The sequence below is a fragment of the Dasypus novemcinctus genome, chromosome 10 (genome assembly GCF_030445035.2).
Source record: "Dasypus novemcinctus isolate mDasNov1 chromosome 10, mDasNov1.1.hap2, whole genome shotgun sequence".
Lineage (NCBI taxonomy): Eukaryota > Metazoa > Chordata > Mammalia > Cingulata > Dasypodidae > Dasypus > Dasypus novemcinctus.
Window position 1 is genome coordinate 27460200 of NC_080682.1, and position 20719 is coordinate 27480918.

The 20719-nt window shown below is 36.1% G+C and overlaps 1 protein-coding gene and 1 pseudogene across 1 annotated transcript; both read right to left on the reverse strand.

Moving 5' to 3' along the window:
* Positions 1-767: 767 nt before the first annotated feature.
* Positions 768-1721, reverse strand: LOC101432868 (olfactory receptor 8H3-like). The gene has a single exon (XM_004461051.2). The coding sequence runs from the start codon at positions 1719-1721 to the stop codon at positions 768-770; it is 954 nt and encodes a 317-aa protein (XP_004461108.1).
* A 13065-nt stretch (positions 1722-14786) lies between these two features.
* LOC101432416 (dolichyl-diphosphooligosaccharide--protein glycosyltransferase subunit TUSC3 pseudogene) lies at positions 14787-15803 on the reverse strand (annotated as a pseudogene).
* Between the last annotated feature and the right edge of the window lie 4916 nt (positions 15804-20719).

A 20719-nucleotide genomic window follows, 5' to 3' on the forward strand; every position in this document is an offset into this window, starting at 1 on the left:
ACTTTTTTATATAGCTTAATTTTATCACAATAATTTAATTTTTTCCATGAGCAAAAATTACTTCTCTTTTTCCTTTTTAGCTGTTTAGTTATGAATAACATTAGCCAAAAAATATTTATATAGCATCAATGTGCATTTTCACAACAATATCTACTGTGTTTTCAAAACTGTGCAACAATATAAGCATTCTGATGATCCTGGTCAAATTTATTATTATTGCATTAAATTATTTCTAATCATCATCTGATTTGATTTTTAAGGTAACTGAATTTAAAATTATTTTCCTTGTACACTTGCGGGTACTAGAATATTATGTTCAATGACTTTAAGGAATATGTAGCTCATAAAATGACAGATTCAGATTAAGCATCTGAATTTTTCAGTCGAAAGCAGTACCCTTTAATATTGGGCTATTTTCTTGAGAATAAATCAATTCTGAAAGTGCTTTTCATAATAAAAATCTCTAAAATCAGAATAAACATGTGGATTTCTATGATAGAATTTGAAGAATAGCATTACATTTTAGTCTTTGTTGCTGCAGATTAGTTGTCATTAGACATACATTTTAAAAAACAGGTTTAACATCTATTTCATAGCTTCTAATTACTCTGAGGAATTCTAAAAACATATTCTTGTAACGTTCCATTAGGTCTGGTCAAATAGAGGATGGCTCAACAGAAATTCAAGAAAATTAAATGAGGCTACTCTACTTAGAGAATGAATACCCAAAAAAGAAAGAAAGAAAAGTTACACTAAAATATTCAGCATCACTGACATTTCAGTTGTCTGGAGCCCTCGCTCTTCTGAATGACTCTAATGAGAGCATTTTTCACTTCTTTGTTTCTGAGACTATAAATAAGTGGATTCAGCATGGGGATCACCATAGTATAAAACACAGAGGCCACTTGATCCTTTCCCAAAGAGTAGGACTTCTTTGGTTTTAAATAAGTAAATATTATACTGACATAAAAGATGGTTACTCCCAGGAAGTGGGAGGCACAAGTAGAGAAGGCTTTGCGCTTTGCTGAAGTGGAATTAATTTTCAGAATATTAGACAGAATGGACCCATATGACATAAAAATTGTGATAAGAGAAACCACTATGTTTAAACTAGTGAGAAAGATTATCAAATTTTCAGTGCCATGAGTGTCAGTGCAGGACAGGGCTAAAATTGGAGTTGAGTCACAGAAAAAGTGATAGATGACATTGGATTTGCAGAAATGCAAGCTTTTCGTGCAAAGAACAATGACTGTTGATTCCGTAAAGCCAATCAAGTAGGACCCAGTGACGAGGGCGCGGCAGAGTCTCGTGGACATAACAATGTGATAGTGAAGAGGCTTGCAGATAGCTACATAGCGGTCATAAGCCATTGAAGAGAGAAAGAAGAATTCAGTGACAATAAAGAGGACAAAAAAATACATTTGGGTGAAGCAACCTGTGAATGAAATATATTTGTCAGAAATCAGTAAATTCTCTAAGGTTTTAGGTGTGATGACTGTTGAATAACTGAGGTCAAGGAATGACAGGTGACTGAGGAAAAAATACATGGGTGTGTGAAGCTGGAGATCTAGACGAATTATCAAAATCATCCCTGCATTCCCCAGCACGGTAATCAGGTATATCAGGAAAAAGAGCATAAATAGTACCTGCTGGATATCTTCAGATTCTGTCAATCCCAGAAGGATGAATTCAGGCACATTTGTGTCATTCCTACGTCCCATAATAAGTTATACTCTGGTAAACTATTGAGAAATCAAATGTGATACTTGGCATGAATAACTTCAAACCAATTTTTTAAAAAAGAAATGATCTGGATTTTTAAAAAGTTTAGTGATTTTAGAAATTCATAATAAAGAATAGTTTGCAAAATATAGCTGAAAAAAATCTTACTTTGACTGTCAAATATAAATTCAGTATAAATCAACTTTTAGATATTGTATAATGGGGATACATATATATTGTCTAAATTCAATGACTGTGGCATAGTTATAAATACTTCTTTACATTAATACATTTATTCAGATGTAATATTATATTGTAAGCCTTTCTATTGTATACATTTTTAGATGAAAAAAAGGGCATAGGAATTAAAATAACTTTTCCAGAGTCACAATCAGTAAGTATTACTTCTTCTGTGAGTCTACCAAAATTATTTGAGTCTAGCGATCATTTTCATAGCATTATATTCCTACTTATATTTAACTTCAGAAAAATATAGAGAGATTTACTGCATAATTTACTGTTAATTTGTATCCAATATTACATAAGAGAAATGACAGAAGTTAAAACTTTAGGTTCTTTAATATTATAGAGAAAGCATTACTATTAATTTTCAGAAGAGTTTTTTTAAACTGGTTATATAATCCAAATTCCTCCAAAAATTTTATTTTCAACATTATCCATTGCTTGATTTCTCTGATTTCATCAGATCTATATTTTCATTTCTACAAATGTTGGCATTACTTAGTTAAGAGCTACATATTATGTATATGTATATGCATATTCTCATAATAATATTCACAGTTCTTGAGATGAACTAAAAAGCTCTAACTTGAAATTAATACTTACCATGAGTCAAAGCTGATGAAAAACTTCCAGCTATATCTGTCTAGACATTTGTCAACCTCAAGTTTTTCTCACAAATAAAATATATAAACTAAATAATGGGCCAGAAATTTTTATGATTTGTTTCTTTTCAGATAACAATGGTTTGATTTTTTTGGCATGTATTTTTATTATTTTTTATTGAGGTACAGTCAATAACCTAAAAATTTTGTTCATGACCTGTTCAAATAGAAAATTCACCCAGAAATTTTGTCTCACAAGTGTCCCTGGGAGCTACTGTGAACACAAGCAGAGCAGAGAATCCCTTGTCTTTCATCCTGATAAAGCCATGGCATCTCTTTTAGAGACTTTGCTGGTAATGCAACATTTGTTCATCTCTGGGACCAATTTCCCAAGTAGATTGTTTGGCATGATTCCAAGGATAAAGATCCAAGGACTAATGCATCCATTTAAGTTAGTAACAGAGAGTTGTCTTTCTCTTAGAAGTCAAACAATGTTGAGCAGCATTTTTGGTATCCTCTTGTGATGCTCTAATTTATGACTTGGTTAAAAAGGAGGTAATTCTAGAGAAATGTTTAATTATTCTGTCAGTGAATGGCCAGATTATTTACTACCAATGATGGATTACCATAATTTTCCCAATGACACTATCATTGGATCAAATGTTGTTTATGTTTTTCATATATTATTACACAAAAAAAATTAAAGAAAAAATGAAAATTATTCATATATATTATCATTTAGATGTATTGGCCTCCAAGTTATTAATTTGTACATGTGTAACTTCTTTACATGTATACTTAGTACTTATATGTTTATATAATTTTATCAGGTTCAATGTTCATGATATTATTGTTTATAATATATACTGATCTCTTTTACAATAAACTTTTGTAAAACCCACTGTTTCACTTACTTTGCCTTGATGAATGCAGCATTTCTAACTTCTTTCTAGGAGTGTGCACTAGCTAATGAACAGGAGCTTTTGAGACATGACAAATATTATGGTGTTTTTTCTCTAGCAGGTTTGGGAGTGTCAATACATTAAGAAAGCACATGTAATATATTTAGTCACATCAATTGTTGTGTAGTTTGTTTTATTATTTTAGCTTATTGGCAATTATTAAATAAAAAGAAACATGTTAGAAGAATGTAAAAATCTGTGCCGAGATGAGTGCAGTTTTTATCATTATATAAATGGACATAAGTTCACTTGTTTTATATACAAACAGGTGAAATGAATCCTCATGAATCTTTCATTAGTTAACTATAATGAAATCAATTTTCATGTAGATTTAGAAGCAACTCATACAAGTAATAATGTCTATACTGCAGAATTTTCAGAGTGAATTTGTTTGCATAGATCAAGATATTATAAAATAATATTTCATATATTAGATAACATTTTGAATATACAATTCTTAAATTCATCAAATATTCAATGATGCTTTAAAAAGCTTATTTGGAGATTCAAAGGCTAGCATCAATTTATTTCACACTAAGAGCTCTTGTGGTTTAAGGTATTCTTTTTTTTTAAGATTTATTTTTTATTATTTATTTATCTCCCCTTCTCCCCTGCTCCTCGCCCCAGTTGTATGTTCTCTGTTCATTTGCTGTGTGTTCTTCTTTGTCTGCTTCTGTTGTTGTCAGCAGAACGGGAATCTGTGTCTTTTTTTGTTACATCATCTTGCTATGTCAGCTCTCCGTGTGTGTAGCACCATTCCTGGGCAGGCTGAACTTTCTTTCACGCTGGGCAGCTCTCCTTATGGGGCGCACTCCTTGTGCGTGGGACTCCCCTATGCGAGGGATACCCCTGCGTGGCACGGCACTCCTTACGCGCATCAGCACTGTGCGTGGGCCAGCTCAACACTGGTCAAGGAGGCGGGGGGTTTGAACCGTAGACCTCCCATGTGGTAGACAGATCCCCTATCCATTGGGCCAAGTCCACTTCCCTAAGATGTTCTTTATCTTAAAGAACATCTTTTATCTTAAACACATCAATAAGGTCTGCTTCCTCCTTCCAAAATAAACATGAAGGTGTTTTTCTTCTAGTCATTGAAATAAAAATTTTTATAGGCATTACATATACTTTCAAATAATGTAAGTAATAGTTGAAGAAATATTATTTCATAAGGCATTACATATACTTTCAAATAATGTAAGTAATAGTTGAAGAAATATTATTTCATAAAACTTTTTAATTAATATTTTGTCAAATATTTATTGTTGGGATCTCAATATAAAATAACTCTAAAAAATTGATTGGTGATCAGGAGGAAGAAACAGAAAGAAAATAAACTTACCTTATATTTCAACAAAATTAGAATATCGTTCCTGACAATTATTCAATTTCATTTATGTAAAACTTGTATTTCTCCTTTCAATTATTTCATTTTCTACGTGTTTTGAAGCTCTTTTTAGAATATTATGGCATTGTGAAAAATTGCCTCTGTTTTTACTCTACATTGTCCTTCATACCTCTGAAAACAAAAGTCTATTCTTTCTAATGCATAAAATACAGTATTTCTCCCCTACCATAGTTGAACCCTTCTATGGTCCAAAACTTCTTCAAAAATGAAGCCTAATATATTGCCAGATTCAAATAGTAGGAACATGAAATAGTAATGATAGTTTAAAGATTAGAAATAGAATACATACTTATTTAGAAAAACTAAAATAAAGTAAAAAATAAATTAGGGTATTAAAAAATGAAAAAATATCATAAAACTTTGCTTTTGACATTTTGCCTTTCATCTCTGTAATAGGTGTTGCCCTTTTTGTACAGTGGCAAGGCAATTTCCTTCATTCCTTAGTGTCTACATCCTCTTTTTTTAATTTTTAATTTTGTCTTCAAAAAAGTTTTAGATCATAGTAAAGTCACATATACAATATAGGGAACTCTCATATATCCAACATCAAACCATTTTCCCCCTTCCCCAGCAATGATCTTTTTACATGTCCATGTTATATTTGCTGCACTGACGTTCAGATATTGAAACATAGCTAACAAACATGATTCCATTTTGGTTTACATTATGATTTATATTTTAGACAGTAAAATTTTTAAAATTTTTAGTTACATTATGGTTTACATTTTAGACTATAACGTTTATAAAGTTTTGGTGAAATTAAACATGCCCCATATCCATCCATTACATGATCTTGTGGAACACTGTCATTGCCCCCCAGTTACTCTTCTTTCATCTGTTCTATTCCTCTCTCTGATGAGGGACACATGGTTGGGAGGGAGTTCTCCAGGGTGTGTATTAAGGGTTTATAAAAATGGGTATTTTCATAGTAGACTTATGAAAGACAATTGAGGGAGTACTAAGTTCCTAGCCAGGGGAGCTCAGTCACATTCCACAGTGGAACAGCAGCAATCCCTCCAGTGCAAGGGCAAAGACCAGTGAAAAAGGATGGTCCAATTATGAGCCCTTAATACTGATGACCATGCCTATGAGCCTGTGTACCTGAAATTTCAACTAGGCCTAGAGCTGCAGGATGCCTAAGAGTTACTTCCTGAGAGCCCCCACATTGCTCAAATGTGGCCACTCTCCAAGCCAAACTCAGCATTTAAATACATTACCTTCCACCCAGCATGGGACATAACTCCTGGCAATGAGTCTCCCTGGCACCAAGGGATTGCTACCAATCACCAACTGGTGATGTCACTAGAAAAAGACCTTGAGTAAAAGGGGGAAAATGATAAAGACTAATGAGTTTACATAGCTAAGAGACTTCAAAATGAGTCAGGAGGTAATCAAAGGGATGAGCTTATGCACGTCTCAGTAGGATCCCAGAGATGGTCAAATTAGATACAACCCCAGGTACTGGTGCTTCTGAGAGCTACAGAGATACACAGGTTCTACAGTCATGGCAGAATGCTCTGGAGTTCAAGGCCTTGTCAGTGGGCCCTAATGTGGAATTTGTACTCCTGAGTGTGATGAAGTTGGACTCAGATGTGACCTTTCTACACATGCCTCTTCTGTCACTTTTACTGAACCTGTGGTTGGTGCTGAGGTTGGTGTATATTCAGGAGACTTAAATCTCTGGACTGCCCATGTGTCAGTGGGACCCTGAGCCTCAGCAGAATAGTAGCTCCTACTTTCTGGTTTGTTGGACTTTCCCAAGTCAGCTAACAAGGAGGTAAAGATGGTCAACCACCATAGCAGGGAACCAAGAGTGTCTACAACTGCAATGAGGAGAATCGTATTGTGGGATCTAAGCCCCTTCTCAATTTAGAGGTGGAGTGAACATCACCATCCCAGGGTCCACAGGATAGAGGAAGAAAATATGTATTACACTGGACTTACTGGTATCCTACTAAAGAACTATTTTGACTCTAGCAATGGAAGAAATTGTATCATTGATGTGAAGAAAGTGGCCACGGTAGTTGCTGAGGGCAGGGAGAGGGAAGAAGAGATGTGGTGTGGGGGCATTACTGGGACTTAGTGTTGTCCTAAATGATATTGTAGATACAGATGCTGGACATTATATACCTTTCCATAACCCACTGAATGGAATGGGGAGAGCGTAAACTACAATGTAAACTATAATCCATGCAGTTCGGCAGTGCTCCAAAATGTATTCACCAAATTCAATGAATGTGCCACAATGATAAAAGAGGTTCTTGATGTGGGAGGAGTGGGTGGTGGTGTGGGGTATATGGAACCTCTTATCTTTTTGAATGTAACATTGTTTGCAATCCAATGTTTTATTTTAAAAGACAGTTAAGTATATTTTAAAAACATTAAAATGTAAAAGTAAATTATTCCCCCCCCCCAAAAAAAAATAAATACAAGATTTCCAAACACCAACTCACCACCAAAAAGTTGCAATGGTGTGACATATATGTTACAATTCATTTTGGCACATTTTAAAAATTGTACTATTAACTAAAGTGCATGCTTTAACTTAGTGCTCACTGTTCATGTGATATAGTTCCAAAGATACATAATTTTTAAAAATTTTATACAGTTTCCATATGTACAATTTAACATTCCCCCATTAATCACATTATATATGTGTGTGTGTGTGTATTTCAATGCTGTTATTTGAGTTCACAATATTGTGCTACCATCACCACCATCTATCACCAATACATTTCCATCATTCCAATTAGTACCCCTCTATGTTTTACTCTGGAAATTCTTATTCATTATCCTCACTCTGACCCCTGGTAATCTATAGCTGAGATACTGACTTCAAAGAGTTTACTTATTCTAATTGTTTCAAATAAATGAAATTATACAATAGGTATTGCTGAGATGGGCATAGGTGAAACATTAGAAATGACTACCATGTAAGCTGTTTGTGAGTTTCTAGGTATTTATCCAATTCATCTCAGTTATTCATCTTGTTGGTATAGAGTTTTTCAAAGTATCCTCTCATGATACTCTTTATTTCTGTGGGATCATCATTTATATTCCCTCTCTTGTTTTTTATTTTATTTTATGTATTTGTATCATGTCTTTGTTTTCCTTTGGTAGCCTATCTAAAGTTTTTTTTCAATTTTATTAATCTTCTCAAAGAACCAACATTTGGTTTCATTAATTTTGTGAAATTTTTTTGTTCTCAATTTCTTTTAGTTCTTCTCTAATCTTTGTTATTACCTTACCTCTGCTTGCTATGGAATTAGTATGTTGCACTTTTTCTAGTTCCTCCAGATGTAAGTTAGATCTTTGAGTTTAGCTCTTTTTCCTTTGTTAATATAAGTACTTATGGGAATATTGTTGCATCCTATAGATTTTTATATGTTGTGGTCTCATTTTCATTCATTTAAAGGTAGTTACTAATTTCTCTTGCAAGTTTCTCCTTGACCAACTGACTGTCTAAAAGTGTGTTATTTAATTTTCATATATTTGTGCCTATTATGGTTCTCTGTCCCTTATTAATCTCCAACTTCATTCCATTGTGGTCAGAGAAATTACATTGTATAATTTCAATCTTCTTGAATTCTTTGAGACTTGTTATTTGACCTAGCATGTGGTTTATCGTGGAAAATGATGTATGTTGCCCTGAGAAGTAATATACCCTGCTGTATTTGGATGTAGTGTCTGTGTATGTCCATTATTTCCAGATCCTCTGACAATTTTTCAAGGTCTCTGTATCTTTATTGACTGTCTGTTGAATATTAGATAGATATTCTATCTAATATTGATAATGGTGTATTAAAGTTCCCCACTGAAATTGTAGAGACATCTCTTACTACACTTAGTTTTTCTAATGTTTGCCTCAGGTAATTTGGGGCATCTTGATTCTTTCTGCTGGATCCATTACCCTTTTTATTAATATATAGTGGTCTTCCTTGTGTTTACAACAGTTCAGTATTTAAAGTCTATTTTTTCCTGATATTAGAATTGCTTCTCCTGCCCCTTTTATTTATTGTTTGCATGTAAAATTGTTTTCCAACCATTCAATTGCAAGTCCCTTGTATCCCTGGCTCAAAGGTAAGTTTCTTGAAGACATCATATACATGGGTCATATTTCCTTATGCATTCTGCCATGATGAAGTCCTTACATATGCCATTTTTTTCTTTAGGTTTGCATATGCCCTATTTTGTTTTAGTTACTCTTATTAATAATTTTCCTTTCTACAATCTTCTCCAACCCTCTCTCTCCTGGCTTTTTTTTTTCTTCTCTCCTTTCAATCTGCAGAACTCCTTTTAGTATTCCTTGTAGGGCAGGATTCTTATTGACAAACTCATTTTTTGTTTATGTGTGAATATTTTGAATTATCTCTCAATTTTGAGTGCCAACTTCACTGGAAAGAAAATTCTTGGCTGGCAGTTTTGTTTTGTTTTTTATTCATTTAGCACCTTAACTATTTCATACCACTTTCTTCTTGTCTTCATGGTTTCAAATGAGAAATCAGTGCTTAATATTATCAAGCTTCCCTTATATGTGATGGATCTCCTTTCTTTTGCTGCCTTCAGAATTCTCTCCTTGTTTTGAGCATTTGACAATCTGATAAATATGGGTCTTGGGGTAGACTGGTTAGGAATTATACTATTTGGAGTGCACTCCAATTCCTGCACATATACATCCATGTCCATCATTAGAGATGGGAAATTTTCATTCATTATTTCATCTGACACTCTTTCTGCCCTCTTCCCCTCTATCGTCTCCCTTTTGGATGACTAAAATGCATACTTGTGTGCATTTCATATTATCATTCAATCCCATGAATCCTTGCTGATTATTTTTCTATCTTTTTTTAAAAAACTATCTGTTCTTCTCCATATGCAATTTCAGATGTTCTAACTTTGGCAACATTATTTCTTTCTTTGCCTGTTCAAATCTGCTGTTATATGCTTCCAGCATATTTTTAACTTCTTGCATTGTGTCTTTCAACACCATCAGATCTGTTATCCTTTCATATATGTTTACAATCATGCACAGGGACAGATCAGATTACAAACATAATTCAATATCTATTTTTGGAATTCATTACCATATCAAACTGCTACACACTCATATATTTTTCACACTATTAAATGTGACAGACAAGGGGAGAGTTCTTAAAGCTGCAAGACAAAAGTATAAGGAAGTACCAATAAGACTGAGTGATGAATTGTCATCAGAAACTGTGGAGGCCAAAAGAGAGTGGGTTGATATACTTCACACACTGAAAGAAAACATTTGCCAACCAAGAATTTTATAACTGGAAAAATTTCTTTCAAAAATGATGAAGAGTTTAAGACATTCTCTGATAAACAAATGCTAAGAGGTCATCACAATTAGATATGTTTTACCAGCAATGTTAAAAGGAGTTTCTAAGAAAGAAAAGGGAAGAGCCCTAGATAGTAGTTCAATGTGGCATAAAATTATAAAGATCTAAGAAAAAGGTGACTATGAATATTTGTGCAATTATAATCACTTTTATTATTATAATTTGTTGCTTGGTTTATAATTCTACTTCTTACATCCTAGACATGCTAAAATGCAAATGCATAAAAAGTAACGATAAAACTTTGTCTTGGACATAAAATGTACAAAGATATAAAAGTGTAACATGTACAAAAAATGTGGTGGAAAAGAGCATTATAGGAAAAGTACAGGTGAATTATATTGCAGTAATGTTCATGTCAAACCCAATATGACTTCTATATACTTATGATGTCACATTTAACCCCATCATAACCACAAGGAAAAAGAGATGAAAAATATATCTAGATGGAAATGAGAAGGTACTCAATATGCTTCAACACAAAAATTCAAATATATATAAAAGTAAGCATTAGGGGAGATCCAAGATAGTGGAATGGCAGGCTGCACTCCATCTTCAGAAACTGCTGGAAGGTAGCCAGGTATACTTCACAAAAGGGAAGCTGCAAGATGGGGGTGGCAATTGGAGAGGGCAGCTAGATGTGGGGGAACCACTTGACTGGGGAGAGCAAAGCTGTGGGAGACAGGATAGGCAAGCCAGCACACAGCTAACTCAGAGGGAGAGGCAAACTGTGGAAAGAGTTTGGCTGACAGACCAGCTCTCAGACAAGTCAGAGAATGAGGAAAGTTGCCAAGTAATCATGTTTGTGTCCCAGTGTCCAGCAGGGTTTTGAAGTAGGGGAACTATGGGGCAAGCAGTTGTAGGAACCTATGCACAGCAGTTCAGGGGAAGAGCAGTGTAGACTTGACAGATTGGGCCAACTGGATTTCAGTCAATTCCTGGGAAAAGGAACAATGCCAAACAGTGAAGCAGCTCCAAGGAGAGGGGAGGGGCAAGGCGATCAGGCAAGCTTCTGTGACACACACTATCCCTAGCAGAGAGAGGAACTGGATCATGAAGGGGGTGAACTGACAGGAACCTAATAGGTTGGGTGAGCGGGCAGCTGAAAGAGACAGCTGGCAAGCCATCAGAAGCCCAACTGGCATGAAGGAAATGGGGCAAGGAGTAGCAGCCATCAAAAGCCTCAAGAGGCAGAAGCAATGGAAGTCAGAGAGTGATTCATTGGGTTTTCAGGCAGAGAGTCATTTGCCTGAGGGAGGGGAATTTGCAAGACAATCAGCTTTGTGATAGAGACATTAGACTGAGATTTTATTTTTAAGTTTTTAATTCATTATTTTATATATAAAATTATTATTTTTTTAATCTACACCAGGATACTTTTCCTGGGGAGTGTGGGCCACAGAGTGATAAATTGGTGAGCACTGGCAGCCTGAGATGGTAGCTAGTAAGTACCCTGATAGGTCACTTTTTCCTGTTTATTTTTTCTTTCTTTTTCTTCATTTTTTTTTCTTTTTCTCATAATTTTCTATATTTCTTTTCATTATTTTGTTTTCCCTCTTCTGTTCCTTTTCTTTCATTTCACTTTATATTGTTTGGGCTTTATTTATTTTCTTCTCATCTTTCTGTTCTTTCATTCTATTTTTTTCCTGTTTCTTTTTTTTTAAATTCCACCTTTTAAAATCTTATTCCTTTTTTTTTTTTTTTAGAGTTTTTACTCATTACTTTTTTCTGGTTCATTTTCTATCCTTTTATTATTTATTAGTAGTATTTCCTCTTCTTTTTGTGTTCCTTTATTATGACCTTAATATTTTCATTAATTTTGTGAAATTTTTTTGTTCTCAATTTCTTTTAGTTCTTCTCTAATCTTTGTTATTACCTTACCTCTGCTTGCTATGGAATTAGTATGTTGCACTTTTTCTAGTTCCTCCAGATGTAAGTTAGATCTTTGAGTTTAGCTTCTTTATATGTCTACAGTTCCTTCTTAATATCCTTTATCAAATTCTTCACTTCATCAAGTTGATTCATTATGTTTGTTTGGACATCACTGAGTAGTGTTCCATGTTCAGAATCTCCTCCTGTTTTTAGTTTGTTCATTAGACTGGGCAATTTCTTCTTTTTTCTTAGTATGACTTATAATCTTGCTGGTGTGTAGGCATATATTTATTTTGATGGGATTTTTCAGTTGGTTAGCTTTTCTTTCTACTTTAAGGTTTTATTTCACTTTGTTTTGTACAAAGCGTTTTTTGTTTTGTTTTGTTTTGTTTTGTTTTTGTTGTTGTTTTTTTGCCACTTGGTTCCACTTATTCTGTATCCTTGTAGTTGTCAAATGTTTTCTTTCAGTGTGTGAAGTATATCAACCCACTCTCTTTTGGCCTCCATAGTTTCTGATGACAATTCATCACTCAATCTCATTGGTACTTCCTTATACTTTTGTCTTGCAGCTTTAAGAACTCTCCCCTTGTCTGTCACATTTAATAGTGTGAAAAATATATGAGTGTGTAGCAGTTTGATATGGTAATGAATTCCAAAAATAGATATTGAATTATGTTTGTAATCTGATCTGTCCCTGTGCATGATTGAGTTATGATTAGGGCATTGTGTCCCGATGCCTTGGTGGGTGGGGTGTCACAGATAAAAAAACATGGCAAAGAACAGAGTTGAGGGTATCTGATGTTGGAGTTTGATGTTGGAGTTTGATGCTAAAGACTTAAGCTGCAGCCCTGGGAAATAAGCTCACAGAGAAAAAAGAAATCAGCCCCCGGAAGAAAGGAACCTTGAACCCAGAGAGAAGCAAGACCCTGGAAGGGAAGAATCCAGGAAGCCTGAACCATCACAGCCATCGGCACCTATCTTGCTGCAACAAGTGAAAAGAGACTTTGGTGAGGGAAGTTAATTGTGCTTTATGGCCTGGTATCTATAGGTTCCTACCCCAATAAATACCCTTTATAAAAACCAGCTAATTTCTGGTATTTTGCATCAGCACCCTTTTGGCTGACTAATGCAGAGGGCAAACTAATGCATGTTTATTCTCTTTGTGGATCTCTGAGTTTCATGTATATGCATATCCATGTATTTTATTAATTTGGGGAAATTCTATCAAAATATTGTTACCCTAATACAAGAGCAAACATGCAGACCATTGGAATTGAATTGGGAGATCTGGAATAAATCTTCATTTCTATGGGCAATTTTTCTTTGACAGGGTTTGTCATATCCACTCAATGATGAAAGAATAATTGTTTCATCATTTGGTGCTGGTAAAACTGGATAGTTTCCCCAACCCACCTCACTATCTTTTCTTTCATAAACTGTATAATTACCTAAAGAATACAATCATTGGCATTCGGTATAATCAACAAGTTGCACATTCACTATTTCAATCAATATTAGAGCACTTTCATTACTAGAAAAAAGAAAATTAAAAAATTGCATACTCATATGTAAGTGCTACTAATTACAAATCCTTTGATGTGATTTCACCTTTTATATTCATTTCCAAATACGTACAAACAAAATTTTAACCAATTCTGCACAGATTAAACTTCAGCTTCCCATTCTTTAACCACATTCTACACTCTGGTGACTTACATTCAAGCTTCTAACTCCACGATTTTGCACGTTACATTTAGTTCATAATATGAAATCATACACTATTTGTATTTTTGTTACTGGATTGCTTTGCACAACATAATATAATGTCTACCAAGTTCATCCAATTGCCAAATATTTCACAACTTCATTTCTTCTTAGAGCTGAATAATATTCCATTTTATGTATAAAACACAGTTTGTTTATCAGTTTGTCAGTTAATGGACACCTGAATTGTTTCCATGTCTTGGCAATTGTGAATGATGCCACTGTCAACATCAGTATGAAGATGCCTCTTCCTAGCACTGCCCTAAGTTGTTCTGTATATATACCTAGTAGAGATAATGTTGTGTCACATAATAGATCTATATCAAATTTCCTTAGGTACTCTATAGTCAACAGTGAATAAACATTCCAATCTATCCAATTTATCTCCTACACTTATAGATTTCTGTTGTGTTAATACTAGTCATTCTGTTAGGCATGAAATGACATTTCATTATAGCTTTGATTTGCATCTCCTTATAGGCAGTGATGCTGAACATTTTTTTCATGTGTTTTTTCACCATTTATATGTATTCTTTAGAAAAATATCCATTCAGGCCTTTTGCCCATTTTTTTTCCAAAATTACATTCATTTTTATTTCAATACTGTAGATTACACTAACTATAACATGCTTGAAAATTTTCATGTTTCCTTCATATTAAATTTTAGCATCTGTTTCCGTAAATTACATTTATTAGCAAAAGCCACATTTTAAAAAATGTACAAGAATAAACTATCACAATCACCAAAAGAAATGAACTCAGGAATTTAAAACAGTATCATGTCAGGAAAAAATTTGCTTCATGGAAAATATTTGCTATATGCAAATCTCACTTGACTTGACTTAACTAAAACTATTTAAGGATGGCTGTGGTACTTGGAATGAAATATTGAAAGCAGGAAATTTTAGAAGACTGCCAGTCCCAATCCCAGAAGCAAATTATTTCTCTTTCCCAACATCTGTTTGAAAATCACAGCTTCATTTAGAAGAATCATTCCCATAATAAAAACAGCATTCAGAATGAGAATAATATGTGACTCTGCCACAAAATGAACTGATGTCACAAAATGGCTGATTCCATGAATACAGCTCACTTGTCCACTGTGGGTTCATAAGAACCCTCACACAGAAGCCCACAGATATGTTTCCACATCTGGCCAGAAGTCACAACAAAGACAACACACCTAGACTCCACAACACAACCCGTCTTGTTATAGATGAACTCTAAGTTGATTCTTAAATGAAGCACACCACCAATCAGTGACACCAACAGTGGCAAAGAATGGTGCCAAAGTTACTGGGTGTTCTGAAGACCTGAATATGAACATGTGTTCTGTCAGCAGTCCATCTTGGTGGTTGTTCAGCTGTAAATCCAATTCTTTGAAGGTCAAATGTATCAGCTCTTTGGGATCTGCCTTTTGTAGGAAAATTTATGAATGTAGGGTCAGAGTTAATATTGAAAAACATCTGTCAATTTATCATAGTCCGCCATACTAAAAAAGAGTTTGTTACAAAAAATAGATGAAGAGTGCCAAGAGGTAGCCAGTATTTGATATTCTTAATTAGTTTGCCTGTGCACAGAACACTGTTGCTGAAGCTGAAGAGCAGTGAGCATGACAATCATAGTTTTGAGGTGGTGCCTTTATAAATTTTCAGAATTTGCCACCATTTATTCAGAAGACTGAGCAGCTGAAACTCCACTCCTTCAGCTGATCTACTTTTTCAGCTAAAAGAGTCGCCTTTTTCTTTTGTCCTCCTGGGAGGTGGAGTCACAGGAGCAGCAACATGAAGAGGAAGGGAAAGCTCTAGTTTGCCAGGTGAAACAGCCTCTGTCTCCACTGCCCCTGATATGTAGGAGCATCCCAGGCCTCCATCCTACCAAGGCAGTGTCTCCTTCACTTGTGCTAAACTTGGGCTCACAGTTCCTCCCTGGACCCCACAGCCACTAAGAAACTGTCCAGTGTCCCCTGGTGGTGGTGGTGGGGGGAAGGCAGCAGCATCCTAGGAGAGTAGGTGGTGGTCTTGGACAAGGAAGAGGAGACTGACAGAGCTTCTGGTTCACAGGGAGAGGGAACCTGAAACGCATTTTGCATTTTTTAATCAGGTCATTTGTCTTTTTATTTTTGAGTTGTAGGCCTCTTCATATATTATGAATATTAGATCCTTGTAACATTTGTGATTTCTGAGTATTTTTTCCCATCGTGTAGGAAACCTTCTTAACCACTTCAAAAAGTCCTTTGAGGTTCATTAGTATTTAATTTTGAGGAGGCCCGATTTCTCTGTTTTTTTCTTTTATTGCTCATGCTATGGGGGTTAGGTTAAAAAAAAACTTCCTGTATGTTGGAAAGAAATCTTCTTCTGGAAGAAAATAAGCTCACCCGATTGTGGAGAAGAAAAGAATTTATTCTCAATCTTGCATAAAGGGACGCACAACCAGAAAACGTGGCTAATGCCCCGAACAAAGAAAAATGACACAATTTATACCCCTAAGTCTAGCACACAAGCCCTTCCTCTGTTTCTCCATAGATTGGATACTTCAGAAGTTACAGCCTATCCTAGAAGATTTCTAAATTTCCCCTGCAAAAGTTTGTGATTAACTGCTTCCCCCATCACATTCCAACCATTTTAGTTTTCACCTGCTCCCCTTTGCCAAATAAGGAATGGATTTAAGGAATGGAATTTAGTGCTGAATTGGTATTGATTTAGCTCTTTCTTGGGCATCTTTTTACTGCCTATAGGACTGCTTAAGCTTGTTTCCTCTGTTGCTGTTTAACCCAGGTATGGGAGACTGAGGCAACAGGCTGCCAGGTTATATTAATCAATATTTTCTTCTTTTATGTGAAAACTAAACTAATCTTCGTTTCTTACACTGTAGAGTTACCCTACATTATCTTCTAGAAATTTTATAATCCTGACTTTTATGTTTAGGTCTCTGATTCATTTTGATTTGATTCTTACATAGGAAGTGAGATAGGGATACTCTTGGATTTCTTGTTTGTTTGTTTTTTTTTAAATATATAAATATATACATACATATTTTAAAAACAAACTTAGATTGCATAAATGTTACTTAAAAATTGTAGGGGATTCTCATATGCCCTGCTCTCCACACCTCCCACATTTTCCCACATTAAAACATCCTTCATTAGTGTGATACATTCATTGCAATTGGTGAAGACAGGTTGGAGCATTGCCGTTAAGCATGCATCATAGATTTATATCATAGTTTACACTCTCTCTCACCCAATTTTGTGGGTTCTTATTGAAAGATATGTAATGGCCTGTATCTGTCATTGCAGGGCCATTCAGGATGATACTCAAGTCCCCAAAATGCCCCTATGTAAACCCTGCTTTTCCCTCTCCCTGCCTTCAGAACCTCCATGGCCACAGCCTCCACATCAATGATATAATTTCTTCCATTGGTAAAATCATAATAAGATAATGTCAAATACCAGTAATTTCAATGTATTTGCATCCTTGTGTCTACTTTAGTCTATAATTCTTTCCCTAATCCTGAGGATTCTGGGATGATGATGCATATTCTACCACCAATTGAGAGGGGGCTTCAATTCCATAAGGCTGATGGATAGGATTCTCTTGCTTGAAGTTATAGATCCTCTCAGTTCCTTGGTACGGTGGTTGTCCATCATCTCCTCCCTGTTAGTTGTCCCTGGGTAAGTCCAATGAACTGGAGAGTAGGTTTTGCAACATAGTAGAGATTGAGGGCCCAGCTGCCATATGGACAGCCCAAAGATTTAAGTCTCTTGAACATACACTTAGGAATTCTAGTACTAATTATTGATTCATAGAAGGGACAGTAGAACCGTGTGTAAGGAAACCACAACTGAGTTCAATTTTGTCACACTGGGGAGCATAAATTCCAAAGTAGGGCCCACTTGTAGGGCACCAAACTTCTGAGCTATCTGTCCTGATTATAGTGTCTGGACGTCTTCAGAATCCTCAAGAAACCCACAATTTGGGTATTATCTATTTTATCTGTCAGTGGGTTCCTGCTGATGCATGTATAAGCATAACCTCTGAGATGAACTCCCAAGTCACTTTGAAGTCTCTTAGTCATGTAAACTCAATTGTCTTTAACTTTCCCCCCTATGCTCAAGGTCTTTTTTCAGTTGCATTGCTAGTTGGTACTTGGTAGTATTCCTTGGTAACAGGGAGTCTCATACCCGCGAGTCATATTCCACACACAAGGGAAAGTTATCGAATTTATGTGGTTGGTTTGACTAAAAGAGAGGCCACAACCACAAGCAACAACGAGGCTCTCAGGAGACAACTCTTAAGCACCCTATAAAATTGGGCTAAGTTTCAATTTCAAGAGTAAATTGTTCATGAGCACAATCATCAATATCAAGGGCCCATCAATGGACCATCCTCCTTCACTAATTATTGCCCCTGTACTTGGGGGATCCTTGCTATTACATTAGAGAATATAATGGAGCTCCCTGGGATAGGAATTGGATATTCTTTCAGATACTGTGTTAATCTCCAACCAACATGAGAATGCCCCAAAAACATTTGAACATGTTTGTATGCCTTATATGTTTGCCCAGGTGAGCTTCTTTCCACATAATCCCCCTTCACTGACACCCCCCAACAATGTTTAGTTATGAATATCCAGTTCTCCCAGCACTATTTGCTGAAAAGACTGTTTTTTTCCCCACAGAAAAGTGGACTTGGTAGGCTTAACAAAATTTAGCTGACCAAAGAAGTGAGGGTCTATTTTTGATTTCTCAGTTTGATTCCATTGATCACTGTGTCTATCTTTATGCCAATAACATGCTGTTTCAACCACTGTAGATTTTATTTTTTTTATTTTTTTATTTTATTTTATTTTTTATTGACTTTGTAATAATATTAATTAAAAATATATATGTGAGGTCCCATTCAACCCCACCCCCCCACCCCCCTTTCCCCCCCCCCCTACAACACTCGTTCCCATCATCATGACACATCCATTGGATTTGGTAAGTACATCTTTGGGCACCTCTGCACCTCATAGACAATGGTCCACATCATGGCCCATACTCTCCCCCATTCCATCCAGTGGGCCCTGTGAGGATTTACAATGTCCGGTGATTACATCTGAAGCATCATCCAGGGCAGCTCCATGTCCCAAAGACGCCTCCACCTCTCATCTCTTCCTGCCTTTCCTCATACCCATCGTCCACCATGTCCACTTTTCCCAATCCAATGCCACCTCTTCTATGTGGGCATTGGATTGGTTGTGTCCATTGCACCTCTATGTCAAGAGGAGGCTCAGATTCCACATGGATGCTGGATGCAATCCTCCCATTTTCAGTTGTAATCATTCTAGGCTCCATGGTGTGGTGGTTGTCCTTCTTCAACTCCATCTTAGCTGAGTGTGGTAAGTCCAATAGATCAGATTGTAGGTGCTGGAGTCTGTTGAGGCTCAGGACCTGGCTATCACATTGTCAGTCCAGAGATTCAAATCCCCTAAATATATCTTAAACCCCAACATGAACTGCACCTCCAGCACATTAGCATGAAAGTCTTATGAAGGGAGATCCCATCTGAGTCCAGATTCATCACACATAAACACCATTTCCAAAGAGGGGCCATCTGACCTGGTAGTTAACCCCATCGGCCATGACCATAACTCCCATGGGTCTCTTTAGCCTTCAAAGGAACCAATATCTGGGGGTTGTATCTGCTTTATCTGTCTCTCTGACTCTGCTCAGTTGTGCATGAGGGCAATCCTTCTGCCAGCCTCCAGACTCTTTTTTAGAAACTCGTAGCCATATAAACTCATTTCTCCTTTCCATTTCCCCCTTACTTTAGGTCAAACAGCATTTTAAAGTCATGTTATTTTATGTAGACATGGATATTCTGCTGATCCGCATTGAACCTTCCGTATAAGGTCCTTTTCCAGTTGCATCATCAGTTGGTAGTTGATAGTGGTCCCTCGTTGCCAGGGAGGCTCATCCCCGGGTGTCATGTCCCACGCTGGGGGGAAGGCATTGCATTTACATGCTGAGTTTGGCTTTGAGACTGGCCACATTTGAGTAACATGAAGGCTGACAGGAGGAAATTCCCAGGCACAATGTTGCTGTAGGCCTTGTTCTTATTTTAGGTTGATCAGCTCACAAGCATAGTCATTAGCATCAGGGGCTCACTGTTGAACTCTCACTCCCTCCCAGTCCCCACCGCTGTACCTGGGAGACTGTCACTGCTCCCCTAGGGACCACGACAGAGCACCACTGGCCAGGAACCCAGTACCTCCCCAGCTGTGCTTTTTAATTGTTGCCACTATGAGTATATCCAAACATTACCATGCACCCTGGACATATGTTCTGTACAGCTCCCTGTCAGCCATATATCACCTGTCATTGGTATCCCATACCAGTATCCCTCCATTGCCATTGTTGAAACACTCTGTGATCCAGAACTCCCCGAAATTTGAAGCCCAATATAATGTCATGGTCCCTTACTAGGGAATGGCATATATCGATGGGTTTAAAGGATAGATAAAGAACTTGGATAAAGTTAGATAAAGAACTTAGATAAAGAATTTTTTGACTTGAAAAAATTTCCATATCCTATCTTTTTTTTTTTTTTTTTTCCCCTAATTATTCAGCTTTTCTTCACAGGAGTCCTAGACCACAGCAATGCACATATATAATATACAGCACTCCCACACATCCACCAGAAAACCTTTTCCCTTCCACAGTGATACTCTTACCCCCTATTCATATCATATTTACTTAAAGTGATGTACAGAGTCTGAGACATTAGCTTTCTAACAAGGTAACAT

Coding starts and splice junctions, on each gene's coding strand:
- LOC101432868 (XM_004461051.2), bottom strand. CDS start 1,721: ATGGGACGTAGGAATGACACAAATGTGCCTGAATTCATCCTTCTGGGA.